At 40.0% G+C, this 19,857-nt stretch overlaps 1 protein-coding gene across 4 annotated transcripts in view; it reads right to left on the bottom strand.

The window, feature by feature from the left end:
• The window catches only part of ARHGEF9 (Cdc42 guanine nucleotide exchange factor 9), a 312,209-nt gene that overhangs the window by 20,715 nt on the left and 271,637 nt on the right, over positions 1–19,857 (bottom strand). For all 4 annotated transcript variants that reach the window (XM_088795205.1, XM_019715751.3, XM_019715753.3 and 1 more), the window contains exons 7-8: positions 17,113–17,244; positions 1,896–2,139 (exon numbers count right to left, since the gene is read on the bottom strand). In XM_088795205.1, the coding sequence (XP_088651331.1) occupies positions 1,896–2,139; positions 17,113–17,244 (376 nt within the window). The remainder of the gene's footprint in view (positions 1–1,895; positions 2,140–17,112; positions 17,245–19,857) is intronic.

The following is a 19,857-nucleotide window of genomic DNA, read 5'->3' as shown; positions in this document are numbered from 1 at the left end:
ACCAAAAGATTCAAACCCCCTAGTTTTTTATTTATTATGGAAACAAAAGATAGGGAAAATATATTAAAATATTTATAAAATTTAGCTTTGGGTGATATATTAATGTATGATTTTAATTTTTTTCTTATATTTTTTAACCTACAAATGAAAGCCTACAATGAAAGTGATTACTTTTATAATCAGAAAAATAAAATAAAAAACTTATTTTTTTAAAGATGAACATAGGCCTGTCAGGAAATAACTTCTGGACTTCTGGAAGCTTTTCCATTAGAAGCAGATTTTCAAAGTTTCATGTTATCAGGGCATTGTGTTTGAGATATCATGTTGTAACTAGAGGGAATGGTAGGGAATCTTCTAGTTGATCTAAAGGCTTTAGAAAGCACACTAAGACAATTCCTTTAATAGCTCTAACAACCTAGGCAGTGTCACAGGCTGCTACAGCCTACTATTGAGAGAAGCAGCCAGTAGTATCCCTGTACCACTGTACATCATATGCCAATTCAGTGCCCATATGCTTAAAGCAATTTGACTACAATGTGAATTATCAATGTGCGTTCTACCCCAAACCTGAGGAGACCAGGTTTAGACTAAGCAGTGTCTTTCTGATTATCCTTCCTTGCCTCTGGACCATTTCAAACCCCAACACTGAAAAATAGGAGAATCCATTTGTACCAGGACTCAGTGGGTAGTGCCATTTTTCTAGAGGCAGTTTTTATCAACTTGAGCATACAGATATTTTAAGGTCAAGTCTAATCCCATGAGGAGCAAGGCAAAAACGGAAACTGTTTCCTCAGGTAACTACAAAACTTGGCTGTTTGTATTTTTATACCAGAAGCAAAGGACAATGGGCAAGAGACCTGACAGCACTTTGTAAAGCACAAAGCTACATCCAATGGCACCTAAATCCCACAGTTGGGGAAGCAGCATAAAAAATATCTCTACCAGCTATATCCTCTCTAGAAAAGGGAACCTCATTCAAGCCAAAGAGTATGGTTTAGTGTGAATGGAAAGTGGTTATGGTTTTGGACCCTGATATATTTTCTATAATCTACTTAAAATACTTTCATTCAGAAAGTGTGATATACACATATACATTCATTTTAATCTATACTCTAGGAGTATTTAATTAACATTTGAAGTGCCCTAATCAGGAATATACACTTAACAGGTGATTTGTTAACATATTAAACACCCAGAAATCTTTACTCTAGAGGTCATTGCTACCAACAATTCAGTCATCTTAACGCATGAGGCCTAATTAGCCTAACGCAAGTTAAAAATGAACTTTCATTGGTAAAATGAATGTTATTCAAAATGTGCACTGGCCACAAATGTCTTACAGCCACCTTAGCCCTCCCAAAAACTGGGTTTAAGAATCCAGTGAGTCCTATGGCCTATATCCTTCAGAAGGAAGCCTAAAACTTGACATTGAAAACAGATGCTATGTCTTGAAACTCAACAGAAGATTCTGTCACCAAATTCTGACTAAAAAGTTAGCTAAATCCTGTAGCTATAATATTACCAAATCTGCCTTGACTAACCTTTTCACAGAAGATGTTGGCATATATCTAAGTACAGCTGGGACTGCACTGAGATCACAGAATCGGTTGTATGACTGCTTTTGTGTTTGCATGCTAATAAATGTTCATATGTTTGAGGGAATCGAACCTGAGGTTTATTTTCAGTGTAATAGTCTTGTCTAATAATGAGACTGTATGGGGAGGCCAACCTATAACTGTCACTTAACCCTGACTAATGGAAACTACTGGTATCTACCATAAAGAACCTAATAATAGGGAACCAAGAAAGTAAATTGAAATCTCCCTTCCACCTCTAAAAAAATGAAAACTAATTCAAATCCTCTATATTCTTCTTTCTCCTCTCAGGTCACTTACCAATTTTTTCATCTTCCTGTACCATTTTCCTCTCTTCTCTGAAAGCCCTGAGCCAGCGTATCTTCTCCTCTAGCTTCTTGGCAAAGAACAGATGTACCTCCTCAGTCTCCTTGTTGTGAAGCTTAAAGGCATTCTTCATGCTGACATTAAAGTCATCATCTCTGCCATCTTCAATGTCAACTACCTCATATTTATCCATGTCAATGCGGCCTTTGTAATATAGGATGTCTCTCCGAATGAGGTCCTAGGTAGGAAGGAAAAGAAGGCTTTTTATTAAAGGTTTGTGGAGAGTTGGTACCAGAACAGTTGGCACATGGGCACAGGAGGACACTAACACTTAACACTACCACTGTTTTGGAATATCAATGGGAATTGGTTTGGTGTAAATTGGGGCAGGTTAGCTTAGCAGTATGACAGTGACAGGTTGGTTAACTAAACGCTCTTAGAGAAAGCCTCTGTCATACACCAGAAGCTCTGTCTCAGACCCCAACATCGTTCCTTCTATGTGGTTGCAAGATTGCTGATGGAAAACAGGAAGTAGTAAACCACACAAGCACTGCTAGAAAAGGTTTTTCTTATTCCAAAATATTTGCAAACCTTCCAGACATATCATATGAGCTGGCTTGATTACCTAAAGACACTGAGGAATTCCAGCAGGCCAGTGCATATCAGAGGCAGGATGAACAGTAAGAATAGCTAAGTGGACACAGGCTGTTGGCCAGGAAGGATTACCTGGGGAGGGTGAAACACTTAAGTCTCTGGGGATTTTTTGGATCAGGCTTAGTCTAGCAGGAGAAACGGGGGTAAAAGTGAACAAAGAGTTTCATATATCAACATGGATGAACTCACAAATCTTATTGTGAGAGAAAATAAAAGTTGTAGATGGATACAAAGAGTATATTGACTATCTGTTGTTATCATTGTTGTTTTGCTCCTGGTTGCATAGAATTGGATTAATCTCAGTCCATGAAACACTCATCATCAGTCCATGCATGGTGCTCTTATTTCTCTACTGATTTACTTACTTACTTTTAATAATGTATTAAGTTTTGGTGAACCCACCACCCAATCCAAAAGCTACGATGCCAAAGCGATCTCGATCTTAAATCCAATGATTATCATTCCCCTGGTTTCCTTTCTGTATAGTTTTATCTCATCTATATCTAGTCCACTTATATAAGGTTTAAAAACATACAAAGCATTGCCACAGAATGTTTAGGTATACATACACAGGTACGAAAACGATAAAAATAATATATGACAATGATGCATGTCAAATTCAAGAGAGTACAGAGAAGAACATGGGGAGAGGCGGGGAAGGAAGAGAAGAAGCAGAGAGTGAGAGGAGGAAGATTATTTGTAAAGTAATTACCAGGGGTGCCAAAAAAATGTATGTAAGTGGACACTTTGGTTAACGTTGCTCAAGCAGTAGTTCGCTGTAATCAGAAGTGTCTGCATGCTGATGGTAAAGAGTTTGAGCACCTCTTGTAATTGCAGAAGTCAAATGTGACTTGTATTCATCTTTTGTTATGGGTATATATTAAGTATTACAACTTTAATACAGTTTTCCTTTCTTAAAATGTATATACATTTTTTTCTGGACTTCTTAAAATAAGTCCATGGGTGCTCATTACATTATTTTTATATCTTTTTGAATGTCAAATATTTCATAAGTTAAAAAAAGAAAAACTGAGGGATAGATGAAATGACCACTGGGCCTATGGAATGTAAGGTCTGATAAGTATTTCTCAGAGTGGCCTTTCAGCCCCTCCTCCTCTCAGTACTGCCCTAAACTTCCCCTAAGAGAACACCTAACATAGGGGCATGTGAGGCTGAGTCTGGCCAAAGAGGGCCCCAGTGAGCCCTGTCATAACAGATGTCCTCTATTGGGAGTAGCAGGAGCCCTTTCTGGCCAACTGTCCCTTCTCTCTGCTTGTATTTGGCCTTTTAGACAATCTGATACAGTCAGAAATGCTCATTAAATTTTACTAATATTATATGATTTGGTTAAACTATTCCCATTATCTCAAATTGCCTGACACACCTTAATTCTCAGCTACAGGCTACCTGCAAAGGATTTGCCTTTTGCCACCCACATTCCCAATCCTAACTCTTCACACTGTGTGGTAAACTGGGCTTTTCAGTGGTGCTGGGGAAGGCTGCACTTAAGGATTTGTCAATCTTGCAGCTTCAGGCTGGAAAATACAGATGTTGTTGAGTTGCTTTGCAAAAAATAACTACCGTGTTTCTCTGAAAATAAAACCTAGCCGGATCATCAGCTCTAATGCATCTTTCGGAGCAAAAATTAATATAAGACCCAGTCTTACATTATATTATATAAGACCCGGTATTAACACTTTATATTGCATTACATTACATTACATTATATCAGACCCAGTATTATATTATATTAAAATAAGACTGGGTCTTATATTAATTTTTGCTCCAAAAGACGCATTAGAGCTGATGGTCTGGCTAGGTCTTATTTTCAGGGAAACATGGTATTACATTGTTCTTTTTCCTCTCATAATGATCATGCACATAAATAGGCTGTGAGTACAGATAGGATCTGATCTGATGGGTGCTCCTGGCACCAAGTTCACAGGAGAGGAAGAGGTCAGCTATACAGAGTGGGCCAGTGTTGCTTCAAGCCTATTGTGGAGCCAGGGTTCCTTTTACCATGCTCAAAATCGACAGGCTCATTTCTGGCCAAAAGAACAGGGTGGCTCCTATGCACGGACTTCCACATCTTCAGAACACTTTGAGAGGCATGTGCACAAAAAGTGGGTCCTGATGGCTAATCTAACTACAAAAGCAGGACAAGCTGAGGAGAATGGATCAATGTAGTCTAGGTTGATCTCGTAAAAGCTTGAAACCTGCCTTACAATACATAATACAATTAATTACACATAGACCTAGGAATCCAGGTCTGGACCACACAGCTAATAGGTGGGTGCCCACCAGGCTAGAACACAGGCAGCCTCAACCTCCCTATATTCCTACTTTCAGCCTCCAGCTTCCTTTCCCTCTGAGTTGGAATTTCATAATCATTGTTATCCTTCAAAATCTTTGCTGGTTTCCAAAAATGGAAAGGATGTACACGATCTTGGAGCTAAATTAAAAGTGTCAACTGAATCTCCTATTGTTTCTTTGGGTATTTAAGGATACCAAGCAACTAGACAGAATTCTAGCTCTGTAGCAGGGGAAGAGGGTGAGAGATGTGTCATTAAAATTCTCCCTTTTCCTGCTCTTTCTGCCTCCCCAGAGGGTTGAATATGAGTTTCTAGGCACCAGATTAGCTATAGAGTCAAGTGTAAGGATGTGATAGGAATGATTAAGAATGACCCACTGTTCAGAAAATCCACTCAGAAAGGGTAGCTAAGGCCACAAAGTAGCATGGAACAGTGGAAAGAGTGAAGAATCCAAAGCCCTGAGTTTGAGTCCTAGCTGCTTAACCTACTAGCTCTGTGGTCTTGGGCAAGCCACTTAATCTCTCCGAGCCTTAATTTCCTCATCTGTGAAATTAGGAGAGTCATCCTTACCTTGCAAAATGATTGTAAAGCTCAAATCTAAACATGCAATCACCATGCCATGAGGCCATTATTCTCTGATAAATATGGTGCTGAGCTTTCTTGCTCCCAGAACAATGTTTTGTAGTGCTTTAAAACACCTTTTGATGAATTTAAAAATCTCACTGCTTCTTTCAAAGTAAGTTAAATATTGTGCCTGAAAATAAATCAAAGCAACGGTAACACTGAATATTTAAAAATTTACATAGCTACCCCACTATCTCTGGAAATCCCATACACCTTTCAGTATAGATCTATACTTAGGCTTGCATCATTATCTCCTCCCTGCCTCAGCGATGCCTCCTATTCCAATACTTCTAGCTTTCAAGGTCAAATTCACACATTCTTCCTCCCCAAAGAAGCCTTCCCTGACTGCACCTTCTGGCTCTTCATTGTGGTTTCCCTTTTCTGAATGCTAGCACCGACTATACACCCTTATATAACTGACACTCAGCCACCACACTGCTGAGCTGCATTAGTTCTGTTCCACAGCTTTTAGTGCCATTTACTCTGCACCAGTACCTTCTTTGGTCTGCCTCACTCAGGGATTGTCCAGGGAAGGACAGCAGACAAAGCCTCAGAAGTTTCTCTGCTCAGCTTCTGCCCGTGGCAAGGAATCAAAGCTTTCTGAGCCCTGGTTGCCTGTGGTCCTATTGGGACCAGGCTGCCCACATGCCACTTGTTAATGGTGGACTGAATGCTTTCATAGGAACATGGTAAATAGGTGTTCACCACAGATGCTATCTAGGTCACTACAAGTTCCCTGCCTTATTGGAGTTGTCTCTGATAGTATGCCAACCTTCCTCCTTTTCCCTTCCACTCGTCCAAAATGAAGGATATGAAGGGAGTTAGTGCTTCTCCAGGAGGGCCCTGTTGGTCTGCAGACAAGCATCCTGGCCCTAGCCATGACTCCAGTAAGAAGCTGACCTGTCCATAACATTACATACTTGGGAGCTGTTTGATTTTGGCCTCACTGGGTTTTCATGGGGTTTAGTGAGACACTGTAGGACATTTTGTACAAATGACAGATGCTGCAATACGGGAATGCAACTGGGAATGTTCAGAATTGCAGTCTGCCTCACTTGCTTGTCATTAAGGTCCTCCCTACCTTTTAAGATGGGGCCCTATTACCTTCTAGCCTGGGTCACCCTGGTTTTCTCTCTAGATCTTGGGGAAGGCACATGAGGCTGGGAATGGATTTATCTTTCTCATTATTGTATTCCAGTATCTAGAGAACATACTAACAAAATAATAACAACTATGCAACAGTGAATACTTGACCAGCATAAATTATGTGCCAGACACTATTCTAAATATTTTGCATTTTCCCCCAGCTTTCGTGAGGTATAATTGACAAAGATTGCATATATTTAAGGTGTACAACATGATGTTTTGATTTACAAATATATTGTGAAATGGTTACCACTTCAAGCTAATTAACATATTAATCACATCACATAGTTACCTTTTCTGTGATGAGAAAATGTAAAATCTACTCTTAGCAAATTTCAAGTATAAAACACAGTATTGCTAACTACAGTCATCATACTGTACATTAGCTCTCTAGAATTTATTCATCCTGTATAACTAAAGGCTTTTACCATCTGACAAACATTGTCATAATTCCTCCTCCCCCACCAGCTCCTGGCAACCACCATTCTACTCTCTGTCTTTATGTATTCAACTGTTTTAGATTCCACATATAAGCGAGATCTTACTGTATTTGATTTCCTCTGTCTTATTTTATTTATCATAATGACCTAAAGGTTCATCCATGTTGCTGCAACTAGCACGAGTTCCTTCTTTTTTTTTTTTTTTTAAGTTTATTGGAGTGAAAATTGTGAGTTAAATTACATGGATTTCAGGTGTATGTTTCTGTATTACATCATCTATAAATCCCATTGTGTGTTCACCACCCAGAGTCAGTTCTCCTTCCATCACCATATATTTGATCCCCTTTACCATCATCTCCCACCCCCTTCCCCCCTTACCCTCTGGTAACCACTAAACTATTGTCTGTGTCTATGAGTTTTTGTTTCTCATTTGTTTGTCTTATTATTTTGTTGTTTTTGGTTTATATACCACATATCAGTGAAATCATATGGTTCTCAGCTTTTTCTGTCTGACTTATTTCGCTTTGCATTATACTCTCAAGATCCATCCATGTTGTCACAAATGGTCCTATTTCATCTTTTCTTACAACCGAATAGTATTCCATTGTGAATATATACCAAAACTTCTTTATCTATTTATATATTGAAAGACATTTTGGTTGTTTCCATGTCTTGGCCACTGTAAATAAAGCTGCAATGAACACTGGAGCACACGTGTCTTTATGTATAAACGTTTTCAAATTTTTGGGGTAGATACCCAGGAGAGGGATTGCTGGGTCATATGGTAATTCTATTTGTAATTTTTTGAGGAACCTCCACACTGCCTTCCATAGCGGCTGCATGAATCTGCATACCCAACACAGTGCATGAAGGTTCCTTTTTCTCCACAGCCTCTCCAACACTTGTTACTATTTGTCTTGTTGATGATTGCCATTCTGACTGGGGTGAGGTGATATCTCATTGTGGTTTTTATTTGCATTTCTCTGATGATTAGTGATGTTGAGCATTTTTTCATATGTATATTTGCCATTTGTATGTCCTCTTTGGAGAAATGTCTCTTCAAGTCATCTGCCCATTTTTCAATTGGGTTGTTTTTTTGTTGTTGAGTTGCATAAGTTCCTTGTATACTTTGGATATTAGCCCTATATCGGAGGCACTGTTTGCAAAAATCTTCTTCCATTCACATGGTTGACTCTTTATTTAGTCGATGGTTTCTTTTGCTGTGCAGAGGATTTTAAGTTTCATATAGTCCCATTTATTTATTTTAGCTTTTACTTCCCTTGCCTTTGGAGTCAAATTCATAAAATGCTCTTTGAACCCAAGGTCCGTAAGTTTAGTACCTATGTTTTCTTCTAGGCAGTTTATTGTTTCAGGTCTTATGCTTAAGTCTTTGACCCATTTGGAATTAATTTTGGTACATGGAGACAGACAGCAGTCCAGTTTCATTCTTTTGCACATGGCTATCCAATTCTCCCAGCACCATTTATTGAAGAGGCTGTCTTTTCTCCATTGTATGTTTTTTGTGTGTTTGTCAAAAATTATCTGTCATATTTATGTGGTTTTATTTCTGGGTTCTCAATTCTATTCCATTGGTCTATGTGTCTGTTTTTCTGCCAATGCTATACTGTTTCAATTATTGTAGACCTGCAGTACAAGCTAAAGTCAGGGAGTGTGATACTTCCAGTATAGTTATTTTTTCTTAAAATTGCTTTGGCTATTTTGGGACTTTTGTGGTTCCAAATAAATCTGATGATTTTTTGTTCTGCTTCTTTAAAAAATGCCATTGGGATTTTAATGGGGATTGCATTAAATCTGTATATTGCTTTGGGTAATATGGCCATTTTAACTATGTTGATTCTTCCAATCTATGAGCACGGAATGTCTTTCCATTTCTTTGTGTCTTCTTCCATTTCTTTTAAAAACATCTTGTAGTTTTCAGCATATAGGTCTTTCACATCCTTCATTAAGTTTATTCCTAGGTATTTTATTCTTTTTGCTGCAACTGCAAAAGGAATTGTTTTTTGTATTTCTTTTTCTGAGATTTCATTGTTAGTATATGGGAATAGAATGGACTTTTGTGCGTTGATTTTGTAGCCGGCAACTTTACTGTATTTGGAGTCTTCAGGGTTTCCTATATATAGCATCATGTCATCTGCAAAGAGTGACAATTTAAATTATTCATTCCCAATTTGGATGCCTTTTATTTCTTTCTCTTGCCTGATTGCTTTGACAAAGACTTCCAGCACTATGTTGAAAAGCAGAGGTGACAGGGGATAGCCCTGTCGTGTTCCTGAACGTAGAGCAAAGGACTTCAGTTTTTCACCATTAGTTATGAGATTTGCTGAGGGCTTGTCATATATGGCTCTTTTTATGCTAAGGCATTTTCCTTCTAGACCTATTTTATTAAGTGTTTTTATCATAAATGGGTGTTGTATTGTCAAATACTTTTTCTACATCAATTGATATAATCATATGATTTTTGTCCTTTATTTTGTTTATGTGATGTATCACAGTGATGGATTTGTGGATGTCGAACCATCCTTGTGCCCAGGGGATGAACTCCACTTGGTCGTGATGAATAATCTTTTTAATGCATTGTTGTATTTGATTTGCTAGAATTTGGTTCAGGATTTTTGCGTGTGTATTCATCAGAGATATTGGTCTGTAGTTTTCTTTTTTGTGTTGTCCTTACCAGGTTTTGATATCAGGGTAATGTTGGCCTCATAAAATGAGTTGGGGAGTACTGTCTCTTCTTCAATTTTTTGGAAGAGGTTGAGCAGGATTGGTACTAGATCCTCTTTGAATGTTTGGTGGAATTCACTAGTGAAGCCATTTGTTCCCGGACTTTTGCTTCTGGGAAGGTTTTGAGTGACTGATTCTATTTCATTACTTGTGATCGGTCTGTTTAGATTTTCCAGTTCTTCATGGTTAGCCTAGGAAGGTTATATGTTTCTAAGAACTTGTCCATTTCTTCTAGGTTATTGAATTTGGTGGCATATAGTCCTTCATAGTATTCTTGGATGATCCTGGGCATTCCGTGATAACTTCCCCTTTTTCATTTCTGATTTTGTTAATTAGTGTCTTCTCTCTTTTTCTCTTAGTGAGTCTAGCCAAGGGTTTGTCAACTGTGTTAAGCTTTTCAAAGAACAAGCTCTTTATCACACTAATATTTTTCTATTGTCTTTTTGTTCTCTATTTCATTTTTGTTATTTCCTTTCTTCTGCTAACAGTGGGTTTGATTTGTTCTACTTTTTCCAGTTCTTTAAAGCGTAACATGAGGTTATTTATTTGGGAGTTTTCTTGTTTCCTGAGATATGCCTGTAATGATATAAATCTCCCTCTTAAAACTGCTTTCACTAAATTATTGTCTGTGTCTATACAGAATTGTACACCTGAAATCTATGTAATTTTACTAACAATTGTCACCCCAATAAATTTAATAAAAAAAAATTATGTTGTTAAATCTCCATGTGTTTTTGTTTTTTCCTGCATTTTTTTGCAGGATGATATCCAATTTCAAAGCCTTGTGATCAGAGAATATGCTTGGTGTGATTTCAATCTTCTTAACTTTGCTGAGGCTGATTTTATGTCCCAATATATGGTCTATCCTTGAGAATGTTCCATGTACACTAGAAAAGAATGCACAGTCTGATGTTTTAGGATGAAGTGCTCTCTATATATCAATTAGGGCTGCTATTTCGTTGTTTACTTTCAGTTTGGATGATCTATCCATAGCTGTTAATGATGTATTTAAGTCCCCAAGTATAATTGTGTTTTGGTCAATTTCTCCCTTCAGTTCTGTTAGTAGTTGCTTGGTGTATTTCGGTGCTCCCTGATTGGGGGCATAAATATTGATGACTGTTATGTCTTCTTCTTGTATACTCCTCTTTACCATTATGAAATGTCCATCTTTGTCTCTTCTTACGTTTTTCACCCTGAAGTCTGTTTCATCTGATATCAGTATGGCTACACCTGATTTTCTCTGGATACCATTTGCTTGGAGTGTCAATATCCACCCTTTCACTTTGAGTCTATGCTTGTCCTTGTAGCTGAGATGTATCTCTTGGAGACAGCATATGGTTGGGTTTAGTTTTTTGATCCAATCTGCTACTCTGTGCCTTTTTATTGGTGAATTCAGTCCATTTACATTTAGGGTGATTATTGATATGTGAGGATTTCCTGTCATTCTATCTTTAGTTTTCTGGTAAGGCTGTGTCTCCATTGTTTCTTTGCCTTTTTATTGTTATCTATTATTTCTGTGTGGTGGTATTCTATGATGATTCCCTCTGTTTCTTCTTTTATTACAGTGTCTATTTCAGTTCTGGATTTTTTTTTTTTTTTGAGTGGTTACCCTTAAATTTATGTTAAAGTAAGTTTGATATTTAGAGTATTCCATTTTCTTCAGCACGCTTACTTTCTCCATTCCCATATTCCGGTTCAGACCTTTACTCTCCCCCTTTTTATGTTTTGATTGGCACAAATTGTCCCTGTTGATTGTTGTCGAATAGCCTCCTTTAGTATTTCTTGTGGCGCAGGTCGTGTATTAGAAAATTCCCTCAGCTTCAGTATGTCTAGAAAGGTCTTTATTCCTCCTTCATGTCTAAAGGATATCTTTGCTGGATATATTATTCTTGGTTCATAATTTCTCTCTTTCCATAGTTTGAATATTTGGTTCCACTCCCTCCTGGCTTGTAGAGTTTCTGCTGAAAAATCTGATGATAATCTAATGGGCTTTCCTTTGTAGATTACAGTCTTCTTTTCCCTGGCTGCCTTGAGGATTCTTTCTTTTTCGTTGATTTTAGAGAGCTTCAATCCAATGTGCCTTGCACAAGGCCTGTTGGGATTGAGGTAATTAGGTGTTCTATTTGCTTCTTGGATTCGAGGATCCAGTTCTGTCCACAAGTTTGGGAAGTTCTCATCGACGATTTTTTTGAATATATTCTCTGTTCCCTTCTCTCTGTCTTCTCCTTCTGGTATGCCCATTATTCTTATTTTGGTCTTTTTGATTGAGTCAGAAAGTTCTTGTAGAGTTCTTTCATTTCTTTTAAGTCTCAAATCTTCTTCTTCCATCCATGTCATTTCCAGGTTTCTATCTTCAGTGTCACTGATTCTTTCCTCCATCTTGTCAATGCTACTACCTAAGCTGGCTATTTAATTCTTAATTTCTTCTATTGAGTTCTTAATCTCCAGAAATTCTATTTGACTCTTTTTTTAAATTTCAATCTCTTTCGTAAAGTGCTCATGCTGTTCTTTGATTGTGTTTCTGAGTTCATTTAACTGCCTGTCTGTGTTTTCTTGCATCTCGTTGAGTTTTTTCAGAACTGTCATCTTGAATTCTCTGTCACTTAAGTCACATATTTCCGTATCTTTAAGTTGCCTTTCTGGAGACTTTTCACTTTCTTTCTGAGTTGTCTTGTTGCCTGGGTTATTCATGGCAATTAGTGATTTACTATTTCTCTTCCTAGACATCTACAGGAGTGGCTTCTGCAACAGGTTGATAGGAAGAGATTTTTCTTTTGTTTTCCAGTACTTCTTGGTAGAATGTTTTATTTTCTCTCCAACTGAAGCCTTTTTTTCTCTCTCACACTGTAAATCTATGTTTTCTCTGCACTATTCCAGTTTCTCACACAATGGGGGGGATTCCCTTGGAGACGGGCTTCTCCTCTGTTAATTGTTCACCTGGGTCACAGGGCGCAGTGTCCATGTGGGTATGCAGAGAGCTTTTGAAGTTCCAAAGCTCTTCCTGTACCAGATTTAGAGCCTGTATGTTTCAGCAGTTCTCTTTCGTCCTGCAGGGATACGCCCAGATAGGTGGGGCCATGGGCGGGGTGAGTTGTGAGAGGTGGCCCAGAGCAATGGAGGTGACAACCACCACAGCCTGGCCTGCTTCCGCAGCTCCCTCCTCTTTTCCGGAACTAGTTGGGCTGTGAATCTGTGTCTGTGGTCCACAGTTCTCAGAACAGGAAATATTCTGTTCTTTTGATCTGACACTCATACTGTTCTGCTTCTAGCACGGGGCAGGTGGGGGTGGGTCGAGCTCTGGGAGGATAAGGAGGGGACGGCTAGTCTCAGTGCCTAAGGCTTCTGTTCTCTGCTCAGCAGTGAGGGCTGATACCACTGTTTTCAGCCTTTTTCTCTCAGTCTTTTCTCCAAGGTTTCTACCATGAGCGTTGGGTTCAGTTGTGTTATATGCTGTCCCCTCAGCCCTGTGGGACACAAACAGAGCCCTTGTCATCTGATTTCTTCCCTCTCCCACAGCTGTGGTAGCTCTGGGATGCAGCGAGCTCAGAGCACTCAGGTAGATCTGCGTCTTGTGCCCACATGGCTCCGTCTCCGCACTTCTCCCTTCCCTCCACCCTCGCTCGCGCGATTGGCCCACCTTTAGGTGAATTCAGTAGTGGGCCTCTTCGTCTTGCCTATCTGCTGTGCAGGGAGTCCTTTGTGGAATTATAGTTGTTCCATTTGTTGTAAAATCCAAAGGAGATTTACAGAGGCTCACCTCATGCCGCTATATTGATGATGTCTCCAAGTTCCTTCTTTTTTAAGGGTAGATAATATTCAATTGTGTATGTATCACATTTTATTTATGCAGTCAACCCTTAATGTCAAATGTTTTGCATTTCTTAACTTAAATAATCCTTACAACAATTCTACAAGGTGGATACTGTTATAACTCCATTTTATGAGGAACTGTAGACATAGAGCAGTTATGAAACTTGTCCTGGAAAAACATACTAAATGGCAGAGGGGGGTTTTGAGTCCAGACTATCTGGCTGTAAAATCTGTGCTTGTTTAACATTCTTTATATTGCTGCCCAATAAAAATTTGTTGAATAAATGATTGTAACACTGAGTATACAGTAGTAGTACCAATAGCTGGCATTCACTAAGTACTCACTGTTTGCCAGCCACTGAAACCATATTCTCCTTTAACCCTTGCAATTTCTCTTCGATGTAGACACCATTATGATTCTCATTTTGCAAATGAGGGGATAATAATAGGCATAGAGAATTTGTCCAAAGTCACACAATGCAGCTCATGGGAAAAAGGAAATTGGTGTCCTCTTGTCTGACCCTAGAATCCATGCTCTTAACACTATACTTCATTGCTTTCCACTAACTCAGGTGATTCTTCTCAAAGCCTCCTGAGACAAATTTTGTCATCAGTCTGATGTGACACTGAGGAAAACTAAGACTTAAAGAACTTCCCAAGGTAGGATAAATTAGAAACAGACAGTAGAGTCTAGGACCAAGGTTTTCTGGTTTCAAGTCCTCATTTTCTTTCTGCTCTAGCCCCATCTGTGTTGCTATTTTTGCATTTCTAGTTGTCCCAAATGGCTCATCCTCCAAGTTTGGACAGTCAGTGAAAGAAGAAAGGGCACAAATGCAGAAAGTTCCTTGAACAGAAGAAGTCCTCTCTCTCTCACACACATCATTACATTCTGTTTAGTTCTAATCCTCCAAGAATATGGTGCAAGCAACACAAATACCAAGTAGTTATGACTCAGGGATAATAGAGTATTCCAGACTGGCACAACTGATGACAGACGACATAGGGAAAAGGTTGTTTGGGGCAACTGCATGGCTGTAGGAGCATCAATGGATGAATAACTGAGGAGAGGGAAAAGAGTCACTCCTTCTTTCCTCAGTAAAAAGTGAAAGGAAAAACATCAACAAAAAGGGGGAAAATCCCCTAAAGCAGAAAAATAATTTCCAGTATAATCATCTCAGGAAAAAATAACAAAACATATGCTAACCAAAATAACAGGGCAGTGAGATACAGAGAAGCAAAGATGGCCATCGTAGAGGACAAGGAGAAAGAGAACAAAGAGTCTTATGTAAATTTTTCAAAAGAAAGTGACAAGGAAAGAGGGAGGACAGCAAAAGTTAAAGAAGGGATCACATAATTAGAAGCCATTGGTATCTTCAAACCTACTATAATAGACATTTAAAAGTATACAGCTGATGTTTTATGGAATTGTACACTTGCAACCTATGTAATTTTAATAACCATTGTCACCTCAATAAATTAAATTTTAAAATAAACGAACAAAGTATCTTCAGACACACATACATGTGCGCGCATACACATAAACACACACACACTGAAATAAGCTACCAGTTTTTCAAGCTCTTCTAAGTGGCTCAGGCAATTCCAACTTACAATTACAAACTGGGGAAGATTTTATATAACGGACTAGGAATTAAGAGAATCTTCAGGATGGGAACTTAGGACTGGGCCAAATTATCTCAGATATAGATGGGATAGGTGTTTCAATCTTTCCTATACATGGATTTCTGTTTTTCCTTAATAATGGGCTCGTACTAACTGATCTAGAGTTGACTCATCATTTTGGTCTTCTATTGCCCCTTGGCTCCTAACCTAAGCCTGCTGTTCATTTTGTTTCTCCCCTTTATTCCTAGCCTTTGCCTCATTATTTTGTCCTGGCTCCTGACCCTATATCCTATAGCCACTGCTTTCTAGAGCCACGTTTCACATTTTAATCAAAATAATCTGAACCTTGGCTGACAGATGCCAAAATTAACAGGGTCTCAATGGCAGGAGTCCCTAAAATGAATCAGCTTCCTAATTATTTTGCTCTGTCTCTCTATGACTGGTTATTCTGAGAGCAAACATGCCTCAGTGGGAAGAATGGGCACATGCCTACTGGTGACATGGCTGGTATTCTGAGAATTTCATTGGCTTTCTAAATTAACCCTCAAAAATCCTGCCTACTGATTTGATAGAAGTCCTAGGAAGAGTTGGGGGGAGCTAAAAAGAGGTCTGGGTGTTTGGCTAAGTTCCAGAATCATAAAGGTTCTCTTTCAGGGTCAGCTCCCAATGAAGGTAGTTATTGTACCCATTAACTAACCAGCTATTGGTTCCAGAACTAGCATTCAAAGCTTATCCCCCAAAACTGAGGCATTTAGACTCGAAGCTCAATTTGTCCTCTCAGTCCACTGTCAAAGGCAAATAGACAAAGATAAAATGTAAGATGTGGTACACACAGAACAGGGGGCTTTAAATCAAAAGTATGGTTCGTGTTCCAGGCTAGAAAAAAAATGACAGTGTTCAATCAGGTGTTTCATGACTCAGCATTCCTCTTCAGACAAGTTTGCTACAGGACGAGAAAGAGAACAAAGGGATTGGGTAATGGAGAAAGAGTCAAGGGTAGGATGGTGAATTTTGAAAGTCACTCTAAGCATTCTTTGTTTTTTCCCTCGTTTTTCACTTTCCCTGGTCCCAAATTTTCCCCAACTACTCCCTGGAGCCAAAGTGGTCTGCACTCTCTATCATGAGAGAGGAGATGAGGGGAACAGTATCCCATCAGGAGGAATCAGTCTGAGAATATATGCCATCCTCCTACTTGCCAAGGATAAGAAACCAGGAAAGCAACACTCACACTGAGTCAGCCAGGGTCAATGAGAAAAGCAAGACTTCTCAAATGGATTACAGAGAATGGAGGATGGAGAATAGCACGGTTGAGAGTTGTAGGGAAGTGACACACCTTGCGTAGAAAATGGGTAAGGATACAGGGGAAATTCCTATGCCACAAAGGGTACCTACCTGTGAGGGAAAGAGGGAAAGTTAGGATGCCCCTTGTTGGTTCTTACGGCAATCAGGGGGCCAGGTGACCAGAGTCATTAGAGTGGAAATAGGGGGAGGTGCACAGGGAAGCCACTGTTCACCAACTGGGATAGAAATATTTACAATTTTTAACAATTGGTATAAACCAACAGGCTGTCAGTTGTTGGTGGAAGACAGTGAGAAGAATCACCATGAGGGGCAGGAGGGTAAATGCTAATAAAGATACCAAGACAAAATGTACAACTTCAGAGTTTCACTGCCCGTAAGCCAGCTCTGCCTGTGATCTTCATGCCATACCAGTGATCCTGATGTGGAATTTCTCCTAATCTCCTGTTTTTCACCCATCAGTTTTAGCCTACTTCATTGGGAGTTGGGGATGATGCAGAAAGAGGGGCTGGTACCACCTGAAGTGCCCATAGCCCTCAGGGAAGAAGGGGGTGGGATTACCTTCTTGCAGAGGACCATTTGGTGATCAAACAGGAAGAAGACTCGCTGCTGGTTGCGGCCATAGGGCTGGTAGATCCAGGCCATCTCCCCAGTGTAGATCAGCTCCGAGCTCCTGTCTAGGATGTCCTCGCCCTGGGAAGGACATGTGACAGTGAGAAGTAGCCAAGTAGAAGGGATGGACCCATCACTTACCTGGAGGCACCTAGGGCTGGGCATACTCAGGGGCAGGTGGAGGACAGAAAGGACTGCAGGGGAAGGAGGGATAAAGGGAAGGCCTCCTGGGAATCCTTAAAAGTCTCCATGAGCTGGAAAGACTCATACTCTTGTTCACCCTGAGGTCAAATGAGCCCCCCATCCAGGACTGCTATAGTCAGTTGCCCTCTGGCCCTAGGGGCACCAGCTGCCATGAAGTTAATTCTCTCATTCTCTCTGTTTTTCTCTATGAATATCTTTCTCTGCCCCAGTATTTCATCCTAGTTCCAGTCTTTTAGACTCATTCCTGTACCTGAAGAGTAAGCCTGGCAGGTGGTAGAAGTCTCTCTGTTTTCCAGACAAGAAGAAGGGTATAGGGTCCAGCAAGAAGATGATGATAATAGAGGGAAATAGAATTCTCTCACTCCCTTCAAATAGTTTTTCCTTCTGCTCTCAGTTCATTAAAATCTACTGATTAAATAGGAAGCTTCACAACTACATGCTTCCTTGGTTTGTTATCCAGAGAGCCTGAAACCACTTCTCCCTTCCTTGCTATGCAGAGTCAGATGCAAAAAAGCACCAAGACACCTGATTCCTAAGTCATTTACTTCCAGAGTTTCCAAGGGCCCCTTCTTTATGGTAACTCTGCTAGGTCAAAAGTATGTGGGGGTGTCTATCAGATGACAAGCTAGACTTGGTACCTGTTCTCAAGGAGCGCACATCTCAGTGGAGGAGACTAATACAGGTATGCTCAGAAATCATGGAACACAAGGCAAACTATGCCAAAGCGACGGGCACAGGGATGTGTGTTCTAGGGCCTATGTGAAGATGGGGTCAAAATCAGTGGCCCAGGACTCAGGAAAATTAACATTTACTGAGCACCTAATTGGTCAGACATCATGTTACATACTTTCACCCTATGTCTTCTGAGCCTCATAATTGCCTGGGAGGTAGATATTCTTGCTCTCATTTTATAATCCAAGGTACAGAGAAGTCAAGTGATCGGCCAAGGTCACCCAGCTAGTTAGGTACAGATCCACAACCCAGCCCCAATTCTGCAGCTCCAGAGAATGTGCTCACTCTTGCCACTACATTATACTGTCTCTAAGCCAAAAATCACTGGACGGTCAGACCCTTCCTCTCTCTGGGTCTCAGTTTTTCCAGCTGTTTCGAGCATACCATTTTTTTTTTCCATTCTAAGGGATGAGAAGGAAAAGGGGAGCTCAGTAGAAATATTTTCTAATAACACAATCTCAGAAAGAAAGGTCAGGGATACTACTGTAACTTCAGACTCCACCTCAGGGATACCTTGGAACTTAGATAAACACTCCTCCTTGAGGGGCCCACATATTAGCACAGCACCTCTGGAGGCCCAAGGCTGAGAGAGGAAGCCCTTAGGATGAGGGAGCTGTGCAGGACTTTCCTGTTGGAGGAATGAAAAGGTGAGAGTGGTATCAGTATGCCATGTCCCACACTGAAGTAGGCCAGGAAAATGTGCCACCATCCATTTTGAGTATGTATGAAATAAAAGAAATCTATAAAAAAGGAGCCATGCAAATGCCATGCAAAGATGGCCATGATTACTTTTAGAGATACCACATGTTAAACAGAATGAACAGACCAGGAGGATTACTCAGTGTCATCTGGTCCACCCACTATACCAGCCAGGAATAATCTAATTCTATTTTAAGTAGTTCTTGCCACATGTAACTCCGGCAAGCAAACGAAAACAAAAACAAACAAAAACTTGAAAAAATACACCACCTATGCTCACAAAGCTGGTTGACAGTTGATGTTGGGCAACTCACATAGACTCTCTGTGCCTCAGTTTCCTCATCTTTAAAATCAGGGTAATAACAGTACCCACCTCATTTGCCTGTTCTGAAGATTATATAAATTTACATATATACAATGCTTAGGAAAGTGCACATCACACTGTATGATCTACATAAGTGATAGTTACTATCCTGACAATTACTGTGTGCCCTGTACCCTGTGCCACATATTCCTATTCACACTCACAACAACACAATAATGTACTGTTATTACTGCCAAAACCAAGTTCAGAGAAATTGGAAGTAATTGTTCCAAAGTGGCTGAATCTAGGCCAGACTCCCTCCAAAGTCCATGCTCCAAAGTCTCAAACCACAGTAGAATGATGATCTCTTAATGCAGCAATCCGCGGATTTGGGAAACTTCTGAGGTGGGACTCTCAGAAGACTTCGGTTCTGGGCCCAGTGCTGTTACCAACTTACTCTGTGCCCGTGGGAAGTAGCTTAACCACCCTCAGTTTGTTTCCTTAGACAATGGAGATAACATAGTGATTCCTGTTTGGCTCACCTCATATGACTGCTTGAGAGCATCAATTCAGTTCATGTGAAGGAAAGGGCCCTCTCCGAGTTCAGAGCTCTCACCCTTTGCCTCCTCTGTCTCACTTACACTACACGTTTCTTCGCCTTGTCCCCAAAAGTGCAATCCTTTCCAATTGATCCCTCCCCATGGGCCTCCTGTTCTCTTCCATTCCTTTAGGATTTTGTTTACACTGTTCCCTCT

Source organism: Rhinolophus sinicus, chromosome 18 (assembly GCF_057876585.1).
Source record: "Rhinolophus sinicus isolate RSI-liver-muscle chromosome 18, RSI-T2T, whole genome shotgun sequence".
NCBI classification, from domain to species: domain Eukaryota; kingdom Metazoa; phylum Chordata; class Mammalia; order Chiroptera; family Rhinolophidae; genus Rhinolophus; species Rhinolophus sinicus.
Note: the sequence above shows the minus strand (reverse complement) of the source record. Positions and strands in the feature narration are given on the sequence as shown.